This window comes from Doryrhamphus excisus, linkage group LG17, assembly GCF_037039965.1.
Source record: "Doryrhamphus excisus strain RoL-2023G ecotype Guam linkage group LG17, RoL_Dexc_Guam_v1.1, whole genome shotgun sequence".
NCBI classification, from domain to species: domain Eukaryota; kingdom Metazoa; phylum Chordata; class Actinopteri; order Syngnathiformes; family Syngnathidae; genus Doryrhamphus; species Doryrhamphus excisus.
Window position 1 is genome coordinate 11,815,027 of NC_136373.1, and position 27,498 is coordinate 11,842,524.

The 27,498-nt window shown below is 42.5% G+C and overlaps 2 protein-coding genes, 1 long non-coding RNA gene and 1 pseudogene across 5 annotated transcripts; 3 read left to right on the plus strand and 1 right to left on the minus strand.

The window, feature by feature from the left end:
- Positions 1–1,132: 1,132 nt before the first annotated feature.
- Positions 1,133–2,460, plus strand: LOC144901966 (uncharacterized). Its single transcript, XM_078798011.1, has 4 exons — positions 1,133–1,222; positions 1,909–1,989; positions 2,055–2,139; positions 2,254–2,460. Exons 1-4 carry the CDS (start codon positions 1,133–1,135, stop codon positions 2,433–2,435), a joined length of 438 nt encoding a protein of 145 aa, XP_078654137.1. The 3' UTR covers positions 2,436–2,460.
- Positions 2,461–4,619: 2,159 nt separating this feature from the next.
- On the plus strand, positions 4,620–7,148 carry LOC131137437 (uncharacterized). Its single transcript, XR_013630198.1, has 3 exons — positions 4,620–4,948; positions 5,202–5,797; positions 6,206–7,148. It is a non-coding gene; the product is annotated as an uncharacterized LOC131137437 (long non-coding RNA).
- Positions 7,149–8,859: 1,711 nt separating this feature from the next.
- Positions 8,860–17,970, plus strand: LOC131137441 (nanos homolog 3-like). Of its 3 annotated transcripts, none has more exons than XM_078798164.1 (2): positions 8,860–8,883; positions 17,254–17,970. In XM_078798164.1, the coding sequence occupies exon 2, from the start codon at positions 17,272–17,274 to the stop codon at positions 17,794–17,796; it is 525 nt and encodes a 174-aa protein (XP_078654290.1). In that variant the 5' UTR covers positions 8,860–8,883; positions 17,254–17,271; the 3' UTR covers positions 17,797–17,970. The 3 variants fall into 3 exon arrangements, with proteins under 3 accessions (XP_078654290.1, XP_078654289.1, XP_057941412.2); XM_078798163.1 differs by lacking the exon at positions 8,860–8,883 and adding an exon at positions 14,037–14,396; XM_058085429.2 differs by lacking the exon at positions 8,860–8,883 and adding an exon at positions 16,870–17,173.
- LOC144901967 (uncharacterized) lies at positions 9,780–13,559 on the minus strand (annotated as a pseudogene).
- Positions 17,971–27,498: the final 9,528 nt, after the last annotated feature.

Sequence of the window (27,498 nt, forward strand, 5' to 3'; positions counted from 1 at the left end):
ACCTTCAATGGAGTCACACCCATGGAACAAATGCTGGATTATATTGCTTCCGCTTCTGCTTTCTTTCAAAGCAGCGGAACACACCTTAGTAGTATTTGCAACCCTGCCAAGTCTTTCCATCTAGTCCACCACCACCAAAGAAGTTGGGTCCATGCAGTGAAGCACTACGTCACGTAATTAAGGTGTGAAATAGTTGGAAAGGAATGGCCTTTATGTATTGTCATTATACAAGATGTACAACGAGAGCTTCTCCTTTCAGTGGAATAGTTAAGTTTAAAAAAAGTATACAAAAAGTCAAAGTAAAAAAAGACAGTTTAATAAGGTATATACAAAATATCCAAGATATACAACCATTGTTAAGATTCTTATATACAGAGGTGGAAAAAAATACAAATAGAGAATGGGAGATCAACTATTTTTGTGAAGGACTGGTTTGATGTTAGTATGATCATGCGGTTGGACTGAAGTCTTTGTGTGAGCGTGTACGTATATAAATAATTTTAATACAAGTTTAAAGGGACAGTTTTGATTTTTGGACATGAAGTTCTATGACATTCACATCAGCAGTATAGAACAATATGCGTTCAAAAGAGTAATACATTTGCATCACAAAAAGTCACCTTGCTGCAGTATGCTGTTGATAGGGATGCCATACAACTTCATGTCAAAAAATCCAAACTCTCTTTTTGAAGTGGATTAGTTTTGAGTTGAAACCGAAGGCACATGATACATAAGTTAAGCCATTTATTTCCGCCTGCCGCCTGTCTGGTACTCCATGCGCCCTGGCTTGTATTTTGTATTTTTGGCAGTACTTCTTTTGCGACGGTACCATTTGTTTGGACATTTTTGTTTTCAGGATGTGTTTATTGTGGTGCATTTTGGTTGACATCAAGTATGTCAAATGAAGATTTATCTCCTTTTCCCATATCTAGTAATCTTTGTATTTCTGCTTAAAACAAGCATAACATTAGAACAACTAGCAATTATAACAGCACACGTTTCTTATCAATAAAGAACAATATTCCCATATCTAGAATATGGAAGTACATTTTGCTAGCATTATGAAAGTACATGTTATCTCACTTTATGATATTAATAAGAATATTTGGCTTCATCTCTTCATGTAATAACTATGGCTGTTTTTGCAGTGTTCCCCCTGGACGGGGTGTTTGGAACGGGTGGGTACGTGATGCACCGGGTGATCGCCCCTGACACCCTCAAGGTGGGAGACCGCGTGCACATCCACCCGCACCATTTTCCATCTCTTTGCCACATTGCAATAGTGACGACTCACCTCGGTTGCCATTGGCTGCTGACCTTCCATGCGTCCTCAGGCCCACCGGTCAAGGAAAGGAGCTCAAGGATTGAGCTTGCATTTTGTTTTGTGTTTATCTTTTTCAGAACATGATCAATCGATAGTAGAGAGAGAATCCACTTGGTGTGTTCAAGGACAGGCAGCATCTGGGAAAAACCTGACCAATATAGTTTTACTTTATTTCATATTATTTATGTGTAGCGGCTGTTGCAATGATTTCATGTTTGCAGGTCTCATGTGCATACAAACAAATTGTTGTCATCAAACCATCTGTTGGATGCAAGGCTGAGAGCAGCCTTTTTTGCTCAAATGCTACATGTGTCATACATATTCTATACATATTCATATTCTTTGCAGCTTATTTGTATGATGATTTAGAATTCTTTAACATGAAGGAGTAGTTCCATTTATTTGACATTACATTTGATTGCATTTGGTTCCATGCAGAAGTTCCATCTGGCCCTCTGAGGACTGCCATTATGCTGAAAATGAGTTGGACACCCCTGTTCCACAGCAGCGATGTGGCTGTGCCCCCGAACTGTTAGTTAGCAAAGAGTCACTCATGACCCTCACATGTGGCCGTTTCTCCACAGATCACCAGCGCCGCGGACTCAGAGGTCACGTGCCAGAAGTTGGTCAAAAACCACGCCTACTCGCTGACAGGCGCTGTAAAGGTCAGAGGACGCATCCTGTGCATGCGAGATGGCTGCTGACCTTTGTGTGACCTTTGTGCGTGCAGGTCAACTACAGAAGTCATCAGGAGAAGCTGGTGTGCATGAGGAACCCTCGGGTCAGGTGGAGTGGACCGGCACTTGGAGTGACGGGTATCAAACATTAGCGTTAGCCTTTAGCTTGCAGTAAATTAAAGTGGATGTGATAACTGCCTGCTAACGTGCTAACATGGACTGTAATGACCTTTATGATGATTTGATCGACAGGATGTCCCACAAAGACTTCCTGCGTCACTACTCTCACTTTGACTCCTGACACCATCTTGGATGACTCGTCAAGCACTGGAGCGTCAACAAGTTTGACGGATCGTGGCATCGCAGCTCCACGGCCGGTGGCTGCAGGAACCACCCCTGTGAGCGGCCCCCATTGGCTTAGCTCGCTATGTTGACCCCATGTGGTTTCCTCCCCAGACACCTTCTGGATGAAGCCGCGGGTCATCATCAGGTTGGACGAAGAAGACGATGACCCTGACGACGGCGGGGTGGGCTGCCGCTTGGTGGTGGGTCTGATGCAGAGGAACCACAGGAAGCTTGGAAAGTGTGTTGGGGGGACATGCACACCATTGGATTGGCCTTCTACGAGGTGGGATGAGCGTTTGCAGGAATGCCAAAAAAGCTCAAAGGCTGATCTCTTCTCATCTGGCAGGTTCCCAAACAGGTGGGGTGGCAGGTCACGCTCCGGGTAAATGGGGGTTGTCGACGCTGACTGGCTGTTTTCCCGCCTTGGTTCCACGGCGGGCAGCAGGCGCACCGGGACAACAACTTCTTCCTGACGTACGCTCAGACCGCCAGGTCCGAGACCTTCATCAACCTTACAGAGGTCAGCTCGCGCTTCAAGCTGCCGCCCGGCGAGTACCTGGTGGGGCCCGCCACCTCCGAGCCGAACCTCAACGGTGACTTCTGCATCCGCGACATCCGCGAGAAACGCACTTAGGCCGTGTAAGTAAGTAAGTTTGTCAAACAGGAAGTGTATGATGCTGGCTAACTGTGTGTGTGTGTGTTCAGGCCGTTTGACGACCCGGTCAGCGCAGATCTTGATCTTCAGTAGCATTGATAAACCGTGCTATGCTAACTATGCTAAATATTCTGACAGGAAGTGGAAATGGTGACAAAGGAGGAGGTGGACGCAGGATTCCAAGACCTCTTCGCCAAGCTAGTGTAATCGGTGGAATGCCGCATCTTTTGTTATTGTGTTAACAGACACCGCCTCTATTTTTTATTTTCTATTGAACTACTCTATTCGTATGTAGAGGGTCAGTTACCATTTTTCGCCAGTAGGTGGTAATCTGGTCCCATTGTGGATAAATTGGAGACTATGCCTGTACGCTCTGCCCATGCGCAGGAGAAATAAGGGCGCAAGGCGTGAGGAAGATGCTAACTGGTCATGTCTCTGTTAATCCACAGGTAATGCAAAATATTAGTTTACTAGTTCTGTCCTAGTACTGTATTAAGTGTTTTTGATGTTGAGCGTTTTTGTGACGTGTCCGAGTGTATTGGAGACGTGTATTACAGTTAACGAGTGTTGGCTCGATGACAAGAGGCCCCTGCGTTGCTAAGCTAGCTAAGAAACAGCCTATAGTACTTTCTATTTCGGTGTATTTGTTGTAAAAAGGCATTAAGTGTTCAGTAAAATGAAGTTGTTTGACATATTATCCAGTCTTAACTAGCCAGACTAACAAGAGGCTCTATGTTTTGCTACATTGACATTTCTGTTGCCCCCTCCGGTAAATGATGCTAACCAGTCATGTGAGTGAAATATGTTGAAATGTATCATTTGTGTTGTTATGTTAATGTTAGCCTCATTTAGCGTTTGTGAAATGTGAGTATGAGAGGGAAATAAGCCGCACCTTAACTGAAAAGCCTATTGTGGGAAATGTGATTGTGTATTTGTTTGTTTATTGTTTATCAGGATGCCAGGTCATAAATAAAGGCGCAAGGCACAAGGAAGATGCTAACGTGGTCCTCTGTTAAGCCACAGCCATTGTAATTTAAGGTTACTGTGTAACCTTTGCTTCCGGTGTTGTGCCGTGTTTTGCATGCCTGCCAGAATCGACAATATCAAATTCCAACTGTGGGTTTTGCACCCCCACATGGACGAAGATGATTTCTACATGTATGTAGTTCACATGGTTTGCTCAACAGCAAATATGGGTGCATATATTCTACGGCAGGGCGGATTTTGGGCCTGCCGAGATTTGCATGCATCCCCTACTTTGACCAGCGTAACGTCTATATGTCTATAGTTCACATGACTCCTTTGACTATTCTTCTGGTAATACTGTAGCTATCTATGCTTGATGCCTCCTTATACATCTATGCACACTGGCTGGACAAAAATAGTACTCGCCAAGTTAGTTACTGGCTCATATTGCGGTCATGACCCTTTTCTTGTATTTTAACAAAGAAAGATGTCACAAATCACAAACTCTGTTTTAAGAGTCTTAGAAGTCTGTAGATTAATCCAGTCCTGATTAGAGAAGTCTAGGCCTAAGAGTTTTCGAAGTAGACCAGGTCTAATATGGACAAGATGGTAAGAAAATGTCTTTATTTTAATGTGCCTTTATTCACAAATACAATAGTCACCGTCAGGAAAAGGCAATGTCTTACATGAAATGTTCTCACATTAAGAAGCGTCACCAAATACAGACCATCTGGAAAAACAATACAATTAGTCATTATGTGACCTTCAATTCCACCTTATATTTACCTTCAAGTGCTGTATCATAAGCCAACTTCAGCATCGTAACATACTGTTGGAAAAGTAATTATTCTCATGTACGTCTTTCTTCCAACTTGTGTAGTTTACATCCATCTTGTGCTCTTTACACAGGTGTCAGAATGTACTGTCTGCCAGGCGGCTCAGCATACCATAAAGCAAAATGTCCAACATACTCCCATAAAGGTATCATTTCTTTTATTACTTTGTCATTCTGTCATCTCCCTGCATTATTGCTCTAATAATCTGCATTTTAGTGAAGGTTATATTAGTCCATGTGGTTGTACTGGATAAGTTAGCTTTTGTCTGCTTTACTTTGGTATTCCGTTTAAATACATTTTATTTGCTCAGTTTCTCCTCCCTGTTCTGCTCCTGACCAACTTTGTTACAGCTTGCATTTGGGTGTGACGGTATGTTGGGGTTTGGACCCCAGATGCAGAGGCGGGCAACACGAGGAGCAGTTTTAGTGTCTTTTAATAGCAAGTCCAAAGCAAAATCCAAATGAGCAACACAAGGGGGTGGCGAAGGAAAAAAGGAAAACAACAGAAAATCTCACCACGAACACCAGATCAGGTAAACAGCTTGCGTTTGGCAAAAAGCTGGCGGATGGGTAGGGAGAGCTGGGCTAACCGAGCAGGAGTCACACACAAGTAAGCTTAAGCAGTATGAACAATAGAACTGGTTGGTGCATCCATCTATTTTCTATGCCGCTAATCCTCACTAAGGTCGCTGTGTTCTGGGTGTTCTGGCTGGTGTCAAAGCTAATTTAATGTTTCACTGTTTTTTGTTTTTTTTTTTTAGGTCACACAGCCATTTGAACTTGTGGGTATGGACCTCATTGGCAAACTGACCACCACAAACAATGGACACACATATGTGTGCGTGATGATGGACTATTTCACCAAGTGGTCACAAGCCTATCCCCTTAAGACAAAAAGGGCTGAGGAGGTCACGGAACAAACGCTTAAATTTGTTCATCAATTTGAAGCACCTAAACGCATTCTCACAGACCAGGGGAGTGAGTTTGTAAATGCGGTAAGCACAGAACTTGCATCTTATTGGAATCTATTCTTCTTCTTTCTCTTTGGGCTTTTCCCTTCAGGGGTCACCACAGCAAATCAATCTCCTCCATCCAACCCTGTCTTCTGTAGCTGTCTCTCTCACACCAACTACCCTCATGTCCTTTTTCACTACATCCATAAACCTCCTCTTTGGTCTTCCTCTACGCCTCCTATCTGGCAGCATCCTTCCACAAATATATTGACTATCTCTCCTCTGGACATGTCCCAACCATTTCAGTCTGGCCTAAAGGACTTTATCTCCAAGGCCTCTAACATGTAACATCCCTCTGATCCCTCATTCCTGATCCTATCCATCCTGGTCTTTCATAGTTAATGTATTTGTAGAATGAAAGTATAGCATGAGCTATTGTCTATTTTACAGATGGACAGCGGTGTGGAGGATTATATTGGAGCAGAGACAGTTTGCAAGGACATTAGGCGGCTTGATGAGATCAGGGACACAGTCCTCAAAAACGTGTCCCGATCTCAGCAGAAAACGGTGCAAGAGATTAGTTTGAAACGGAAGCAAGTCAGCTTTGCAGCGGGTGACAGAGTGTGGCGACAGAATGTGAGGAGCCAACAGCGTAAGGAAGCTGGAATCCAATTTTCTTGGGCCCTTCACCATCACAACAATCCACGGGAAAAGTGCTGATCTTCTTGGGGACAATGGAGTGGATTACAAAGAAATCAGCATGACCTTCCTAAAACATTTCAGGCAGGAGAATCTGCGCATTCCCTCCAAAATTGGTGAATCCGCTGCCACAGGAACTGCTATCAATGTGCCAGGTGTGTCTGATCCCACTGCCACTGTCCTCACTGCCACAAGACCTGCAGTCATTGTCCTTCCCGGCACAAGACCTTTGGTGATTGTCGCAGTAGCCTCAGCCCTCGCCACCACAAGACCTGCAGCCACTGTCCAAGCTACGTCTGTCCCCGCCACACTTGACAGCCACTGTGCCGACTGCTTCTGTCCCTTCCGCCATTGTCCTCGCCGCCACGCCTACAGCCACTGTCCCAGCTGTCTCTGTCCTCGCTGCCACAGGACCAACTGCCTCTGTCCTCCCAGTCACTGTCCCAGGTGCAGAAAGACCTGAATGTAAAGACTCTCCAGCTGAAGGATGTGTTGCATCCCTAAATAGTGGCACATACAGTGAAACAGAAGTACAAAAATGTATGTTCACATTTTGCCTTTACAAACAAAATAAATCTGGTATGCATGGATGTTTAAATGTTTCTAAATCAGTGTTCAGTCTTGTAACTGTGATTAACTAGTACTTTTCACTTTTGTAGATCTACAAACAGTGTGGATTGGGAAGCATTCTAGTGACCATGTGCTGCTATCAAAAATAGAAAATTATAAACTTTTTTTGTTGGGACATTGCAAGGATCGCTCCTGGCCAAGCGCTTGAGAGTGAGGTAAAAATTATTGACTTTTGAATTACAGACTTTAGATGCTTTATAAGAAGAATGTGTGTTTGTATATTTGTTGTTTCATTAGTTGGCCTTGCTAGGGACTTCTGGGCAATATTTTAATCCATGAATACATACATTAGTGTTTAAATATGTTTCTGTGTTGTGTGGAAACGTTATCTTTTTGTTGTCTTTAAGGTGATCAATGCATATCTAACGTTGCTTGTTCAACGATACACCAACAATGTTGAACAAGCTGCTGTCAATGACAGCTATGAAATGACACGCATTTGGACTCACAATACCTCCAAGCCCAAACTTAGTAGAGAACATATTTTTCTAATTAAGTAATGATTACACAATAGCTTTTATTGTCACATTTTACTTCATTATCCTTCAAGTTGTTTGTTTGGATTGATTTTCAGGTGGATCCTATGCATATCAACCTCATTGTGGGGATTTTTAACAAACATCATCACTGGATGTTAACGGTAAAGCTTTGACTGTCACTTTGAATAACAATAAAATAGTCCTTATTGGGACTCATATGAAGTTTATGATTACAGCTTAGGAAACATTTTAAACAAATATGAATCTATTTTCATTGTCTCACTTAGTGGTAGTTGTAGTGGAAAAGTTGTGAAAGTTGTTACCTTCCGAAAGGTTATTTATCCCCATGAAAAGCGGACCTTGTTTGTGGATCCATTTGGGGAAACTGAAGATCAAATAAAAAGATGCCTGGAAACAAGAAGGTAAGAAGAACTTAAAGAAAGCAGTTAAAAACATCTATCTAAACATAAACATCACTATCTGTATCATTTCTTCAAAGGGCATTCATGCAGACGAGGGACTGCAAAGTGTCAAGGTGGACATGTGGTACCCTTCCCCATGGACTTCAGCGTGATGGTACATCACGTGGTGTCTTAGCCTTGAAAGTGAGTACAGTTGTAGTTTCATATAGCCAGACTTGTAATGTTGACTCAGTCTGTCTTATGCACACATAGAATATTCATAACAGCTTTTAAGCTTGTATTAGTCCTGCGCTTTATTCATTATCTGTAACTCCCCCTCCCCCCATACAAAGTAATTCATTGTGTCCATATCTAATAATTTGTCTTCAGTTTGCTCAGTGTATACTGGAAGACCAGCCCCTGACCTTAGACACCAGCAAAGGTGAAGATATTGCCAGAACTCTTCTCCGTGAATCGGGCGTGCTACCGTTTGGCTGCTTTTGTTTGTGTTACAATTTATTATCCAAGTGATAGTTTGTGGATATTTGTCACCATTCTGTCAAATTAATCAAGGTTTGTGTGTGTATGTTTTTTTTTTAATTAGAATGCCTCAAGAACCTGTGCCACCATTGTGGGTCTGAGGGAATGGATGACATGCTATGGGTAATGACATTCAATTAAATCAGAACATATCAGGACACATACAGTACTTAACAAGCCAACGTGTACTAACTGTACTTAGTACTATTGTAGTGCTAGTAATGCCTACAGTAAAAGACAACGTATGTAAGAAGGATGTGAATAACGCCTTCAATGTTTGTCATTTTCAGATTGGCTGTGACAACTGCAGCAGGTGGAACCACCACACTTGCTGAGGTCATCCATCACTAGATGCCGACTACCTCTGTCCTCTCTGCCTGTAAGGGGGGCAGAAGAGCATTGAGTGTTTATGAATCATATATATTTTTTATATATTAAGAATATATATTTTATATATTCATATATTTATCTACTGTATATAGTTGAAAACATTTATCATACAATTCAAATATTTTTATATACAGTTTTCTTATAAAACATTTTCCTGCTCCTATTTCTTTTTGGGGACATTTTGCGCACAAATTATTTTAAAAGCAAATTAGCAAACTGTCGTAGAATGCATGCACCCTATTTGCTGTTGAGGAACTTTTTTGGTCCTAAGATGAAGTCCACACTTCATCTGAACACATGTGAACTATAGACATGTAGAAGTTATGCTAGTCCAAGTAGGGGGTGCATGATTTACTTTAAGGACATCCACCTCTCATGCGGACTTCATCTTTGGACCAAAAAAGTTCACATATTGGAATTATTAACCTAGCATGTTTTTGGAATGGGGGAGGGAAACCGGAGTACGTGGAGAAAACCCACGCATGCACGGGGAGAACATTCAAACTCCACACAGAGATGGCCGAGGGTGGGATTGAACTGCAGTCTCCGAGCTGTGAGGTCTGTGTGCTCCATCATCATTCCATCATGCCATCATCACTCCATAGTACTGTGGTAGTACTGTATGGTAGTGTGGTAGCGTTAGCAAGCCGACTCCCTTCGCGTGAGTACAAGTACAGGAAGTAGATGGCTGGGTAAAGTCTGGTCCTGCAGGAACAGCTGAAAGAGATGGATGAGCATATGGTCAGACTTCAGGGCATGCCCAAGTGCGAACACGCCTACCTGGGCGCCGACTCTGCTGGTATTGATTGCCAGACCACCCGTTTGTGAAATTCTATTTCATAATAGAGCTGGAAAGAGGGGTAACACTATTTTCTGACAGAAAATTTACCTTTGAACAAACTCCAGTGTCCTTGCCGCTTCTTCTTGGTACCGCAGGTTGAACACATAGAAGGTTGCAAAAACTGCAGCAAGCCCTGTGATGAAGGATTTTTGGGCGCCTTCACAGATGACCTGGGCCCCGTTTCACGAAGCAGGTTCAACCAACTCTGAGTCTAACCCTGAACTCTGAGTTGATCTACTCTGAGACAGGAAACTCTGAGTTACGGGTTTCAGAACAGGTGATTTCAATTGGTTCAATCAACACAGAGTTTGTTCACTCTGAGTTAAGCGCGTGCACCACGACTTTAAAAAGCCCTCATCAATGGAGCCCCGTTCCCTCGATTCACCATGGGTGACCATGTAGTTGGTCTACATTTCTCATCAAATGTCTTTACACTTAAGACACCACATAAAAAGTAACTGGTTTCCAGGCAATTTTCACTTGTTTCACGCACATTTTCAATTGAAATAAGTAGAAATAACAAACTTGCTCCACTGACAGATTTTTCAAATTATTTTTTTAAGTGAAATGTGATTGAAACACGTGAACATTGTCTAAAAACAATTTACTTTTAGGTGTGATTCGTTTTGATCAGAAATTAGACATTTTGACCAGAAATAAGACAAATATTGTTGGTATGATTTTGAGTTTTTGCAGTTTGATGCAGTCTGACATTCAATCTACCTGCACATTGATGCTGTGAATGGATTTTCTGTTCACATAGTCTCCATTTTCTGAAGGAGCAACGATGGGAATGTGCATCCCATCGATGCACCCTATCACACCAGGGAATCCTAAAAGAAATTAAAATGACAAATCCCAGTGTGAGGTTGCAGCACCATGTCATTAACTGAATATGATTTATAATCATACATTTTAACTGATTTCTACATTCACCTGCAATTCTGTGGAATTCCTCCTTGATGACCCCCACGGGTTTATGTCCCGGGAACACAACGAAGGAGTTGATTCGTCTTTTTAGTGCTAGGGACACTTTTCTCACAGCTGTGCAGACGGTGGCCTTGCTAATGTTTTCTGCATCACCTATATTATATAAAAAACTTCAGTTGGCAAAAAACCGAAGAGCAACACACGGAATCTGGGTGGATGACAGTGGACTTCCACGGTTGGTGATGTTTTGAATGTCCTGGCGGATGAGATTATGGATGTAAGTGATGGATGGTGAAGTGAAGCGGTACCGTTCGAAAAGAAAATTATCTGGAAATGATAGCGTGTCCAATCTCGGCCTGTGGATAACTTCCCTACGAATGCGGAGCTCTCTTCTGAGTAGTAGTGCCTCTTCGTCTACAGGGTCTTCTACAAACGGACATGCCATGGTTCAAAAAACAATGCGACACACAGCACACCTTGAAGAAAAACGACCAAACTGGCGTTAAACACGCACGACAATGAATGAATCACACCGTGTGTAACGTAAGAGGGCGGAGACAGAAAGAAACTCGAGGTTCATTGAAGAAAACCCGGTCCCGACCAGGTTATGTTCACAGAGTCTGTCAGAGTCCTCTCTCTGTGAAACAGGCTGGAGGTACTCCTCTCTTACCTCCCTTTGTGAAACGGAAAACTCAAAGTTTCCCTCATTTCAGGGTTAACATACTCAGAGTTTTCACTAAACCTACTTCGTGAAACGGGGCCCTGGCTTTCAACGCTGATCATCCAATGGCCCAATGTGACTCCATCACCAGCAACTGATGCATAGACAAATACATTTTGATGGAAAACAAATATGGGTATAAGGGCCCTATATGAGGATAAGAAGTTCACAGAAAGTGCCACCTCTTATCTAGATATTGTTTTATCTTTCAAACAGTGTATTTTGTGCAACTTCATGTTTGTGTGGCCTTAGTTCGAAGCTATTTTGTTGTTGTTTAACTGGTGTTTTAGATGAATACACACACAGTGAACTATAGTGCTATAAGGAAAGCTGGACAGAAATGTGTTCAATGTATTCATTGCAAAGTCTGTGTATTTTGCTGGATAACATACTAAATACGGAACATAAAAAGTTACACTGAGTCTTCATTCAAGTGTGCAACACCTATCCACATATTTTCTATTGTATTTACGTATATCAAGTATCATAAGTTGTGCTCTTTGCAATTAATTTGTTTCCACAACTTGAGATAGCAAAAAAAAAAAGTTATGGGGGAACTAAATCAACGACAAAACATAAGTTTAGGAGACAGAAAAAGATAAATTAGACAGATGGAGCCACAGAAAGACAGACTTACTTTGTTCTATACTGTCATGCTTTCATGACACTTACCCAGTAGAATCAGTCGTGGACTGGCTGGGACGGTCAGGGTGCGCTCAACATCAGCTGCAGTGGCAGACATCTGTATAACATCGACATCCATATTAAGAATGGAATTGCATGTACAGTCACAGTAGACACGAGAAGTGATGCAAAACAAAACTTACATCAGCAAAGAGTATCAGTTCCTCTGTTCTCTCATTGAAGTAAGCCATCAGCAACTGGATGATGCATAGAGTCAATTCCCCATCTTCAAACTGTCCAGTTTTGTCCTTAAATACTTCTCTATGCGTTGTCCACATCCTTCAATGGATAGCTCCAAGGCATGCAAAACGCAACTCAAAGTGACAGTAGATACCCTTTTGGGTAACAAGGTAGGGCCACTGGAGTCTTAAATCTTCAATGGAAGGTGCTGGAGTCTCATTGATTTGGTTACGCTGAAGACAGAATGTTGTTTTCATCAAGTTTATCACTTCTGCCCTCTCACTGCCTTGAATTCCTTCTTGCCCGTAGATGTTTACCAATTGTTGCCGCTTCTGCTCCACCGTCTCATAGGTTTCTTCAAGTGGAGGGTCCGGCTGAATAGGGAACGTGAGCTGGGTTTAGACCGTCGTGAGACAGGTTAGTTTTACCCTACTGATGATGTGTCGTTGCAACAGGAAGAATCAGTTGGCCTCTGAAGTTGTCCAGACTGTCTTGATATTCGGTGTCGTTTCAATATCCAAGTCCGATTTATGTTTTCAATTCGTGTTCACACTTGAGAAAGGAGTGACGTAAAACCACCAGCAATGATGACACCTCCTCTTGTCATATCAGCAAAACTACAGGGGTACTGCTTAACGATGTTTTGGCAAATGATAAGACATTCTTTGCGTAAGGGGTTAACATCATATTTTCTCATTTCATCAACAAGAATTCTTATCTGGCGTCACTTATCAGGAGCAGGTCCAAGGAGCAGGTCCAATGATGATTTCACAGCATAAATACAGACATAATTCAGATTTAAGTTCTGCGCATTAAAATGTCTCCTCTCTCGTTAGCGCCTTTTGTCTGGGTAAAATGCATTTCAAAAAGTTAAGTATGTCTTCCAAGTGACTGTCGCTGAACAACAGTCCCGATAAGCAGTAGCAATGAATCCACTGGATTTAGCCACAGCGTGTTAGCTTAGCCCTCAGATGACGCTTCTTCGCTGACTGTTCAGGCAGGCGAGCTCGAGGCTGTGTGGCCTGCTAGCAAACTGCTAACTTGTGCTAACTGCTAGCGCTTAACGCCTACCTGAGCTGTTGTGATGATAGCAATGGGGTGGTTCTTGTGATGATTAACGTACCTTTTTTCACCAACTGAAGAGTAAATACAATTTTGCTTGTTCACAACTCAATGCAACATGGGAGCCAATTTGGTGCGGTGTATCCGGTTACGTCCTGTCTTCAAAATAAAAGCACACCAGGATCTCATTGCCGAGTCAGCACACCTGAAAGACACGGCAGAACCAGGCCTTGTGTTGTTGAGCCATGATTACTCCATCTGATCTTCCCATGCAAGGTACAGCACCACCTACAGGCCAGTCTGCAGTATTGCCTTTAAATGGCCATTTCCACTGTCCGATATGAAAAACATCTGCTTTTGCTCTCATTTGATTGTTCTGATAAGAAATTTCCATTTGACGCGTAGTTATTTCCTTTTGATGCTGAAAAATCAATTCCATTCCAATAAAGCAATGTTTTGCTTTTTCTGTAATTGCCATTAGTGAAAAGGGAACTCTAGCAGCTGCTAAGTCAATGGTGTGTTTTTCCTCTGCAGATGAAAGCCATGGAATGAAGGATGAGCGACTCGATCGTCTTTTTCACAGGAACATATTGTCCAAAACACTCTTTCTTAGACTCATTCTGTCCAAAATAAATAGACACTGGCTTTACATAATTAAAGTTACTTTTGAAAAACGTTTTTCTTTTGTGGTCAGTTTTCAGTGTGTGGGTCTTGGTAGTCCTGTGGAGATCCTCATTTTTTAGCGTATCTATGACAGTATTTCTGTCAGCTTCAGAAAGTCTAAGTGATGTCAACTTCTGATTAAGCTTGGAAAGTAGGTGAGACTGATTGATGTCATGTATTTCCTGATAATGCTCAATTATTGTTTGAACGGTGGAGGATGGAAGGAGCAATTTTGCTTGTAATTTCAAATAAAACAAGGCCAAATGTCTGACAAATTCCCCTTCACTGCTTTTTCGGTGTAGACCTCCATGTCCTCATCACTGGACTGAGTAGGATTCTCCAGCAGTGTATTGCAGTCCTCATCATTCTGATCCCTCGTGCTGCTTGTACTTGCTATGGACTCAACTAGAGTTCCTTCCAGGTAATATTTATGCTTTCTGGACACATGTGATGTGAATGTTGACGTAACTGTAAATGTTTTGTCACAATGTCTAAAAGGGCATGAGACAGTCTTGCCATCAGTTATATGACTTGTCAGGTGTAAGAGAAGACCCCGGATATCATCACACTTTATACTAAATCTCCTGCATTATCCAGTTTAGTTACATTATTTACATATTTATGGCAATGCGTGTGAGAGCGAAAGGCTGAAAACTTACAGAAAGTTATTGTGCATCCAGGGAAACCACACTTGAAGGATGCATTGGGCAGACAATATCATGTTTTCACTGTTTTCAGGCCTTCACAACAAAATGATCTCAACTACACACAATCTTTAAAATACACTCTCAAGATATATATTACAATAGTACACATTAGAAGCTGTTATTTAGCTTTTTGCCTCAACAAGCGTCTCCCTAAACTGTTTTGTTTAAAAAAAAGAACTGGTAAAATAGAGCGATGTAGCCAGCAAATCAAATTTAAGTAACAGTTAAGTTAAGTAACTGTTTTAAGTAACTCAAAGAAAAACTAAACCTTTGTCCACAGCTTTGCTAAATTAGCTAGTAGCGTTATGCTATCTTGCGGCGCTAATTTTCACTCGACGTTTTCGGCACAAAAAAGCTGCTCTTAATAAATGTTAATTTAACACAAAATCACATACCATTCTTCGGACTTTAGCAAGATATGTTTACCTTCTGGGGTGCAGGATGGATGATGACGATGATACGCCGCGCAGTTGAGAGAGGAGGGGCAAAAGGAGCAGGTGTCGCCTCCTCAAGTGCTCCGTCCAGTTTGGTGCTTTCAGTTTAACAGTCCGTATGAAAACAAATTCTTCGTTTTCTAGTTATTGTTCCCTCGATCTCAAATTAAAACACCAGTGTTTAGACCTAGTTTTTAATTGTGTTGAATTTGTAATTTTGCAAAATAAATACTGTATTGTACCGTAAGATTTTACAAAAGCTTGCTTGTTCCTCAGAGACGTTTGAATTTACAGTATTCAACTGTATTAATGGAGAACGGTACACTATTGTTCAAAATACCATGTATTTTACAGTAATTTGTTGTAGTGTATGGTGGCACGGCAGACAAGTGGTTAGCACGCAGACCTCACAGCTATGAGACCAGGGTTCAATTCCTCCCTCGGCCATCTCTGTGTGGAGTTCGCATGTTCTCCCCGTGCATGCGTGGGTTTTCTCCGGGTACTCTGGTTTCCTCCCACATTCCAAAAACATGCTAGGTTAATTGGCCACTCCAAATTGTCCATAGGTATGAATGTGAGTGTGAATGGTTGTTTGTCTATATGTGCCCTGTGATTGGCTGGCCACCAGTCCAGGGTGTACCCCGCCTCTTGCCAAAGACAGCTGGGATAGGCTCCAGCACCCCTGCAACCCTCGTGAGGAAAAGCGGTAGAAATTAAATGAAATGAAAATGTTGCAGTGTATGAATGTGGGTGGGAATGGTTGTTTGTCTATATGTGCCCTGGGATTGGCTGGCCACCAGTCCAGGGTGGACAGCTGGGATAGGCTCCAGCACGCCCGAGACCCTGGTGAGGATAAGCGGTAGAAAATGAATGAATGAGTTACTTAGATATAAATACAGATGATGCTGGGTGCCTGATATCGGAGTGGAGGGGAATGAGGAGCGGATAGAATAGCTAAAAGAGGGACTAGAATGATGGACATGATCAATGTACCTTTGGGTAAAGGAGAAATAAAGGCAATTATCAAAACACAAATCACGGAAAAATGGCAAAGCAGATGGGATATGGATAAAGGGGGAAGGCAATATTACAAAATACAAAAAGATGTTAAAGCACAAGGGGTGAAGATGAAAAACACAAAAGAGGAAACTATTTTAACGAGGCTACGATTGGATCATACTGGGTTCAATAAAACATATTTTAGTAGGTAAAAGTACGTGTGAAATATGTCTAGAATGTGAGGCCATAGAGAATGTGGAACATACACTGTTACATTGTGGAAATATAGGGACCAGCGTATGAAGCTAAGGGAAAGGATGACTAAAAGAGGAATGGAGTGGAGCATGGAGAGTACACTAGGGACATTAGGGCCCCTTGGGGGGGGGCGTTGGACATATACAGAGGGGGTGATCATGTATTTAAAGGACACAGGACTGTAGACAAGAATATACATTCATTCATTCATTTTCTACCGCTTATCCTCACCAGGGTTGCAGGGGGTACTGGAACCTATCCCAGCTGTCCATCCTGGACTGGTGGCCAGCCAATCACAGGGCACATATAGACAAACAACCATTCCCACCTACATTCATACCTATGGACAATTTGAAGTGGCCAATTAATCTGGCATGTTTTTGGAATGGGGGAGGAAAGCCACGCATACACGGAGAACATTCAAACTCCACAGAGATGGCCGAGGGTGGGATTGAACTCGGGTCTCCTAGCTGTGAAGTCTGCGCGCGAACCACTCGACCGCTGTGCAACAGAATATAGATTATTAAAATTATTATTACCACTATTATGATTATAGAATATTTATTACCATTATTAGTAGTAGTACTATTATTGGATTTCTCTCCTACTCAACTGAATGTAAAAGAAGTAAATTGCCCATTGATATACTCCGGTACAATAGGTGGCGGTATGCACCTGGTACAGTAGGTGGCGGTATGCATCTGTTTAATTGTCATGCTAGCAATTAGACCATTACAGCAAAAGACGACGAGAAGAAGAAGCAGCAGAATAACAAGTCCAGGCTTTTTATTCATTTTTTAAAGGTTTGTTGCTACAACAAGTTAAAAAGTTGAGACGGTGCACGTTGTCCTACTAAACAAACACTTCCCATACCAACTTACAGTGAAGGACCAAGTCCCACATGGAACCAGGCGGCGCAAGGTTCCAGCCCTGGCGGGACTACTTTGGCTTGTCGGACGCAGTTCGAAGGATCGTGAGTCGGAACCCGACAACTCCGGATCCTCCAGAGCAGATGATTCCTTCGGAACTGGACGCTCTGCTGGAAAAAAACGACCGTCAGGTGAACTGTGTAGCAGATGATCCGACCCGATGCACAAGGCAGTTCCCCATTCGTGCACCAGGTGGCGATCTGCTGGATGTTCCCGCAGAAGGAGGGCTGGAAGCAGGGCAAGGGCAGAAGCAGCCGAAGACACCAGAGTCTGCACCCGCGTACATGCTGTGCCGTTTCTGCAAACGTAACGGGGAGCCCGAGGTGGTCTACAAGTCTCATTGGCTGAAGGACCGCTCGGGAGATGTCCTGTGTCCTGTCCTGTGGCAGTACGTGTGCCCTCTGTGCGGCGCTACAGGACCGAAAGCCCACACTAAGCTCCACTGTCCGAAGGTGGACAAGGCGTACCGGTCCGTTTACTCCAAGGGTAAACGCTGAACTTCTGGTCTCCTTGGGAGGTTTTACCCTGTGGCTTTCAACCGTTTTACAGACCGGATTAAAATACATGCATGCTGTTTAGCATGGGTTCGAGCTTTAGTTGGTTTGTGTTAGAGGTTCGCATGCAATAGTTCAATTCTATTGCCAATAAAATTCACTCATTCATTTTCTACCGCTTATAAAGTTTGCCTTTATTCTGTTAATATTTGGATTTTATGCTTTATAACTCATCCTCTTGGAGACATTTTTTCCGTTGATTTTTTTAGCTTTTTTCCAAAATAAAATTTAAAAACAATATTTTTTTTAATTACATTTTTTTAAAGAGATTTTTCAGTTTTCCAGTTTGGACGCCCCTAAACACGAGTATTTGATAATAATAACTTTTACTAAATCTTTCCTAAGCCAACATGGCTTTTATTCAGCAATAAGAATGAAGAGTACCTACTGTACTAGTGAACCTGAAAGGATTCCAGCCAGGGAGGACAAAGTACTGACCTAAAGTGGAGTAAAGCCAACCATCAAGCTGGAAATATCGATATCAATATCAGCGTGGGACACTCCTTCAGTTCTTCCTGGCACGCCGCATGTTGTCACTCTCCATGAGCGGCCATGATGGTTCATCCTTCATCCTCATCTGTCATGCACGACTACTGACTAAAGTATTTGACTTCAGAGAAGGCCAGTTTACCGTAAAGATGCATGAACAGACCAGACATGGAGGACGCGTACATCCGTCTGTATTCAATCTGACAGATGGAGTATCTTCTAGACCAGTTACAAAACATGATGGAATAAAGCCATATTTACCACAACATTTGCAACAAGTTTAGTTGGGGAAATAAAATGAAATAGAAATGGGGGAAAAAACTGCTATATAATTACAATAAATTCCACATATTAAGTGGAAAATAATCATACTGCAACAGGGAAAAGTAGGACATCTCACAAGAATAAAATCATAAGGAAAAATCATTTAGTACAAAATTACGGTAAACCGCCGGCTGCACTTTACCGTTATTTTACACTACATACTGTAATATTACTTTACAGCACATTATCGTTTCCTGGAACACAGTACGTTTATGTATTTTATTGATTAACATAAAGTACTGGCAGCAGGGACGCCAGTATATATACACACAATACAATATACTGGAATTTCACAGTATTCATACTGTTGGATTTTGCAGCCTACTACCGTAAAAATAAAGCACATTTATCTGAATTTACAGTAACGATCTGGGTTACATGCCATTTGTACCGTGTACTGTATACGTATAATACACTGTAGAATAACAGTCCATGCAATTAGTTAGCATAATGGGCGACAAAGTGCTGAAACCTATGCTAAATATCCAATAAACAATGTACTCATATAAATCACACTTATTTAAACGGGCAGGGTCAGCATGAATATTGCTACTGTAAAATACAATAAGAATACCAGAAAACCAAATGAATTCTTCAAATGCATGGAAGACCATCCCAGACATGAAAACAAGCAAAGTGTTTCCATACCATTCTTTTACGTAGCGTCTCATCGTACATATTGATCTTTAGCTCAGACCAAACAATTGGGCTGAATACTGCAGCAACTCCTACACGGCAAATACAGTACGTGATCAACTCGTTGCTTACCGCATCTAAATGTACTCTCTGCTGTTTGCAACCATGCGTCAGTAAAACAGTTGGAAAACTGAAATCAATCAAATATTCATCAATTGCTAAATGTCTGAGGAAAACTGGAGGCATGCTGCTGTTTTTCCAAATTCAAATATCCAAAAGCAGTTATATTGTATATAGTATGTGTGGCGAGCTGATGGAGGGGTACAAAAGGAAGTCATCCGACAACGCCACCTGGGGAATTACACCCCAGGAAATATAGCACACTCAAGGTCACACAAGTTCGTCACACCAATATACAGAGGATGAGAGACAGACTTCCTAAAGAATTAATAAATTTATTGGTTAAAAATACTAGGTTAAAAAAAATGTACAAAAGGTCAAAACAGCCGGAGTGCCAAATAGGCCACAAAATTGATGCGGTCAACTACCCCAAAACTAATTTTTAAAAAAGGTAGGAACAAGGATGCTAAGCGCAGCGACAAGACTAAAAACAGGAGTAATTAAAAGCAAATAAAATCACTACAAACCAAACCACCATGTGCCACACCAACCTAACAAAGTGCAAGGGGGAAGCCACCACCCGGGGAAGTCCGTCACGCACTGCACCAGCTCCTGTCCTAAAAAAAAGAAAAAGGAAAAGAAAATGAACACCGCTTGTGGCGGGACACTCAGGCAGGTAGGATCCACTTAAAATAAAACATTTACCTACACAAAGACACACCCAAACACACCACGTAGCATAAACCAAATTAATCCAACCAATATTATAGAAAAATGTATGAAAAGCAACCCAAACAAAACTCAGCTGTGGGCGGGGCCAGGGATTGTATTCATTCCCAACCGCTGAGGAATCAAAAACCAACTAAAAAAAGACAGCTACCACAGACAGAAAGCAGGGCGAATGTTAACCTCGGCTAGCAGAGCAAAGAGATGTGCAAAGCATCAGCAGCTTACCGGAGCGAAGGGAGCTTAACACTCAGCCAACGCAATCTTAGCCTCACAAAGAAGAGGCAGACAATGCACTTCCTGTAAGCCCTCCAAAACACACCACCGGTCGCCAACAGCCAACCCCACTGCAAATAAAAAAAATCACAGCTGCGGTCACACCATGATGCGGCGTCACCGGTACAAGCCCAGTGATTTCATGCCTACCTTTCATATGCTGCCGATGGCACGACACACCAGAGCGCACCACCGGAGCACGCCAACACAGCCTCGACAGGTGAACGGCAAGAAACAATGAGCGCCCCGGTGACGTCGAGACCCATAAACCACACTGGCACCACCTCGCAATCAAGCCCGAACAGCTGATGCCAATTAAGGTGGAAGCACAACAGCGCTCAACCTGCCACATTCGTGTATAGTATGTATATAGTATATACCCAGAACATCAATGTACTGCCATGTATGGGAATATACAGCACCCCAGGAAGAACTTGTAGAACTTCAAGATGCATCAATGGCAACTTTGGGGAAACCAAGACCTTAAGAGCCGTGTGACGTAGGCTCTGGGTAAAGTAGTGTGCTTCTGTGAGGTAGGCTTGTTCTTGACCTAAGAGTTCCGTGAGGCTCGTGTTCTACCTGATTCAAAGCACAGATGATCCAGTCATGGAGAGATGATGATCACGTTGCTGGCCTTCCATCTCTGGCTTGCCAAGATAACATGACGTGCTGATAAAGCAGATCATATCAAGTCTTTTATGGTTTCATGTGCCAATGTCAGTCACAACCACATATGGAGTTGAGAGACCAGATCTCACTGACCTTTCAAAGTCCACCAGGTTCTTCAGGACCATCATACCAGTCTTCTTGGACACGCTTCCCTGGGGTGGATTTCCATCCTGAAATCTGAATAGTCTAGGATTAGAGACTGAAAGGAAAACTAGATCTTGGAACTGTTCCATCTGTAGCAAAAGTTGAAGCTTAGAGGTGGCGTGACGGGACAAAATAGTTTTAGGATAAGACAGGAAAAGCAAGCAGTACAATTACTCAATAAGTGTTGGATTCTTCCTGGAATGCTTCTTGCTTTGGCTTGAATAATTTTTTACCCCGACCTGAGCCCCCCGTGTTCTGCTGCTCATAATTAGCAGGGAGATCTGTGATGACCGAATCGGAGTCATTCATGTCCGTCAATACTGGCGAGTAACAAATAGCACCTTATGTTCAAAACTCCATGATGTTAAAAACCATCCCTATTAAAATACCAAAGAATGGTCGGATTATTCAGGTTTCATCCATTTTCTACCGCTTATGCTTACCCGGGAGAGGGGGTGCTCTAGCCTATCCCAGATGTCCACCCTGGACTGGTGGCCAGCCAATCCCATGGCACATATAGACAACCATCCCCACCCACATTCATACCTATAAACAATTTGGAGTGGCCAATGAAGCTAGCATGTTTTTGGAATGGGGGAGGAACCCACACATGCACAGGGAGAACATGCAAACTCCACAGAGATGGAGAAGCAATCATCCACCTTACAGCCTATTCAGGTTTGAGTTTGGACTAATAAATCAATCAATCAATGTAATGACAAGGAAATGAATCCATCCCAGAGTAGCAGCTGCCTCCTTATATTGAAGGCAGAATACGTCATAGACTGCTAACAGCAGCCATCCCGTCATAGAGGATGCTGTGATGCCCCTACATATTACACTATTACACCCCCCGCCCCCCCAGAGTGGTCATCCAGCGGCCAATATTGACATCCTCTACCACCTGAAACATCATCATACTTTACTTTATGCCCACATCTATAAACTCTCCAAATAATGACCAATCAAATATATGAAAGGCTTACCAAGCAGTATGGGGGGAACACCTGGAAGACACAAGGAACCATGTTATGGAAAATAATGGGTGAGAATAAAAATATGCCATAATTACATTCGATATGTCAACACGTGAACAAGAACTAGAATATGAACTTCCATCTGCAAGAAGGACCAGCCCTGCTAGTCGTATTGTTTGTGTTGCTCACTTAGGAGAATCATTCATCTCAAAGGGCTTAACAAGCAGGCAACAGTAGATGATAGACCATAGACCACATCCCCTGATCTGAACCCCCATCAGGGCAAGGAAAAACTCAAAACCCATCAGTGAAAAAGAAACCTTCAGAAGGGTCCGCAGATGGGGGGGATCCCTTCCAGGATGACCAGGCTGCAATGGATGTGGAGAAGGTAACATGTGACAGTTAAATATAACAGAGTATAATAGTCCAGGTCCAAGATGTAATGCCATCAGGAGAGGTGGGTCGCCGTGGGTCTTGAGATGATCACCATCCCTCACCAAGTAAGACTTAAGTCGGGACTTCAACAATTCTACTGAGGTAGCAGCTCTAATATTAACAGGCAGGGCATTCCACAACGTGTTTATAACCCATGCTATATCTTGACTAGGTTAATACCATTATTTGTTGAATTATCGCTAGTACAAGAGATCAACCAGGGAGGTTCAGGTTTATAGGCCTCGTCCATTCCCTTCCCAAAAAAAGAACAAGTTTTTTTGAACCGTTCGTTCATGACCGACACACCACTAGTGTTACCCCAGAGACGCCATGTAGGAAGTCACTCCACTGCTTGGCGTTCTCGTTTTGACAGCTACAAGTCCATGTTAACATAACGTCATTAAGGTGTCTATTCCCATTTATCGAAGAACAACATTCGACACGAATAAGTGCCAAGAGCTGTTTTTGTGGATGCCAGAGTGCGCCAAACCGACGAAGTCATTTGACAACTTTCCAACATAAAAGTGTTGTGATGACTGGCAATAGCATTTAGCCCAAATCAACTAAAACAGCAAACAGCATACAACTAAGCATTTTACGGTACAAAATGGCTGCCGTCTGAGTGCTCTTAGGTGAAGTAACCAAAGCGAACACAAGCGTAATGTGTCTGGTGTCTTTGGCATAATTCATTCAAGGTAGCAGTCCACCAGTCGCAGCCGGAACCCAGCTCCTCGGGGTCAAGGTAAGTCACCTCAGGTGTGCTAACAGGTATGAAAGATGGCATCCGTCTGTGCTTCCACCTGTGGAACCGTGTCTCCAACGGGGCTGCTCCTTGACCTCACCCAGGAAGGGGGGGGGGGTGACGGCAGGCAGAGCTTCTGATTCTGGTGGAGGGAGGAGGAGGAATTGAAAGGAAAAAAACATGAAAATAAAAAGGTGAGAACAGAGATCACGTGATTGTTGGAATGAAACTTTCCCTGTGTCTTAGAGACAAAAGGTACTCGCTTTGATAGTACATTAGACTCAGAACTACCGTTGTATAAAATATACTCGCTTATCAGGATTGTTTAACTAGTTTTCCCTAACTTCATTTGGCGCCATATATAAGTCATATTTACATGAGATTTAAGCACTTTTCTAATATGATTGTGTTGTATTTTTTTTACATGGCCTTCTTGGAATTCAATGAAATGATCTGAACACATCTACAAATATGAAATGAAAACATTCTTTCAGACCAGAACACCTTTACAGCATTTCCCAGCAGTGGTTAGAAATACCATACAAAACATTATAAATCATTGTAGATGTTTTTGACATTCATAACTATGCAAATAATGACAAGTAAAATACACAATAAAATGTTCCCAACTTTCACATATAACAGTGAAATCTTTCAACACGCGTCATGTACTGCTGAACATGCTGGTTAGTCCAGTGGCAACAACAATATAAAATATAAACAATTATTGAAATAAAAACGTTGTCAGCAGTATGTCAACTCCTCGTCGTTTACTTCTGATGACCCCCTCAACACCCCCTAGATGGTACGTCAACATTAGATTGTTGACGTACCTGAGAAATATGTTGAGGTACCTGGATTTGATTCTCCGCTGCATCTCCGTCTGTATTAGTCTGCGTGCCCCCCATTACAAAAACATGTTAGCTTCATTGGCCACTACAAATTGTCCATAGGTATGAATGTGGGTGGGAATGGTTGTTGGTCTATATGTGCCCTGGGATTGGCTGGCCACCAGCCCAGGGTGGACCCCGCCTCTCCCCTAGAACAGCTGGGATAGGCTCCAGCATACCTGCGACCATTGTGAGGACAAGCGGTAGAAAATGAATGAATGACTAAGCATATTGGTGTCATTCATCAGCTGGTCTGTGATCTTACCTTTAGTAAGATGTCCTTCAATATTCTGTGAAAAGGATGGAGACATCGTTGAGGAATCGAACTATTTTAAATCAATAATTCCAACTCTAAAGGGAAAGCTGCCATTTACAGATTGAAATGACAATATAGGTATTATTGCAATGTTACCTTCACAGTCCGACGGCCTAGTCCGGCTGCTCTCCTCTGCTTCTTAGACTCTTTGACTGCACTTGCTGTCTGGAATAAACAACATTGCAGTGACAAATCATTACAATATCATGTGTTACAAACGTTTATTTGGATATATTTGGACACTGATGACACAAAGTTCCCGTGAAATATTTTGGACATGAAAATGACCACAGATGCGGTAAACTAACCTTGCTCCAAAATCACTCATTCTTCCAGGCAGGTTTAAGTTGGTATTGATATATTTTCAGGGCTTGAATAACCTGTGCTTGTTGCTGCAGTTCAGCAATTCAGTTCCTATCTTGCCACTTTTTGGTCAATGGATGACTTTTATTACAAATAAAAACTCCCGCCCCCCCACTGTATTCCCAAGACTCAGGTCATAGCATACTTCAACATATATTTAAGCTACACGCGGTTCCCATGGCTTGGAGGACACTGCTGCTTCCAAACAAATACCACAAATGACGAATGGCTCCTTACAGGTTTAGTAAACATAAAAATATCCCGTTCTGCAACCGAAAACACGTCCACAAAGTTCGCAGTTCGCTAGCTAGATGGCAGGCTAAAGGTTAGCTAATGCTAACGTCGAGTATTCCACATTTTCACACTGACATAGTCAGATGAAGAAAGGTGAGAGAGAAAAGTCAGATAAGCAAATGACCTACCCATATGCCTCCACTTGGATGAATTATCTTGTTAAACGACCGTCCATGTCGTCTTCCACCGTCTTCCCGTGAAATCATGGCGCCTCAAACTTTGCCTTGGCAAGTCTGAGGGCAAACCACCCCCTGACGCATGCGCAGAATGCCCACTAGGTGGCCAGGTTCACTGCCATTACCGAAGTACATTTTACTTTCTGGTATAAGGTTGGAAAATCAATACATAAGTGATGTAAATATTACTTAAAATTGACATATGTGAGGATACAAAGTTACAGACAATCATCAAGTCCCACATTAAAGTTTTTAGAGTAAAACAAGTGAAATAATAAATCCTTGTAAAATGTAAATTAATATTTGAGGTAATAATTAAAGGGCCCAAAAAAAATTTTTTTTCAGTGTATATGCATAAATACACTTTATATATACATATATATATAGATAGAGAGAGAGGGGGGGGGGCAAAGAGACATACTTTGGTTTATCAGAGGGAAACAACATGGTCCTGAAAGCATGCCACATTCTGTCAAATGTTGTGTCAGAACCTCGGAGACAGTGCCTATGTTTGTCCAGTTTCATGTAGGTTAGAGCATCCCTATCCTAATAGAGTGGGAAGGGGGAGAAGGGTTTTTCCAGCCCTCCTTGCAAGCAAGCTAAGGAAAACGACAAGGTCAGCCATATAAGATGGCAGTGAGAGGTTTGACGGTGACGGGCTAATCTGAAGCGAGGTCATGGCTGAGAGTGAGAGGAACACAGAGCTCCAGAAGTGAGATAGGGCAGAGCAGGACCAAAACATATGGGTAAGGTTAGCCATCCCACGGTGACATCTATCACATGTTGGGTCGTGCCTGGGAAGATGCCAGCCAGCCTGCTCCTATGACCTATGACCTCTGTGCCACCTTACACCCGCTTCTATGTCTGTGTTCTATGTTGAGTGCCGAGGACCATGTAGTACACAAATGGCAGGGCACAGGGCGGTGTGGAAAAATAACTGTATATCGTTTGGAAACAATAATCATATATATATGGAATATGGGTTAAGGGGGAGGATAGAGTCTGTCAGAGATGCAGCTGGAATACGAGGGAAAGCGAAAATGTGCTTGCTGACAAAGTCCCTGACCTGCAGGTACCTGAAAAACTGATGTTTGTGGGTCAGCTGCTCAAAGGACGCAAACATTCCGTCGATATACAGGTCTCCGAGCGAGCGAATCCCAACACTTTGCCAGGGTGAAAAGGCCATGTCGCTGACAAAGGGTTCAAATGAAGAGGGGACAAGAGAGGAATGGTGTGAAGTCCAAATTGAAGAGAAGTTTGAACAATGATGTTATCAGAGTAAGCAAGGGGTGATGTAGTCAAAGGAAAACACCAGGGACCTAAAGTAGAATGCGTTAGAATGAGTGAGTTGCAAGACCCCGCCTCCATCTGGTGTGGAACCAGTACAACATGCTGCCAATGTTACAGCCCAGTAATAAAACTCTACATTTGGTCATGATAGTCCACCTGGTAGCACAGATGCCCAGATATGTTCAACTATGCATAGACATTTGGAATGGTAGCTTTGAGAGAGGATGTATTGTGGCTGCAGCGTTAACCGGCATGAGTTGGCTCTTTTGCAAGTTTCATTTATAACCCATATCTTCCCCAACTCACCCAGTAAGGTCATCACAGGATGGATCTGTCTGGATCAGACATGAAGGTTAAACAGCAACATGACAATTCTCTTGGACATGAATAAACTATCTATCCGTCTGTCTGTCTATCTATCTATATACAGTAAAGTCTCGTTATATCGATATTCTCGGGAGTCGGAAAAAATACCGATATAACCGGACTATCCATATATCCGATCCTGCGCCGAACTGCATTAAAAGTGGGCAATAATGCACTCGACATTGTTCTACAGTATAGAACAGAGGTAGGGAACCTATGGCTCGGGAGCCAGGTAGGGCTCTTTTGATGACTGTATCTGGCTCTCAAGCATTTCTTACCACAATAAAAAAAATTTTTGCTAACATTTTAAAGTAAACCATCACAGAAATGACTGTTAAAAATAATATTCAAAATCAACAACTTCCTTATGCATTTTAATTCGTCCATCTGTATTCTGCTGCAATACGGCCAA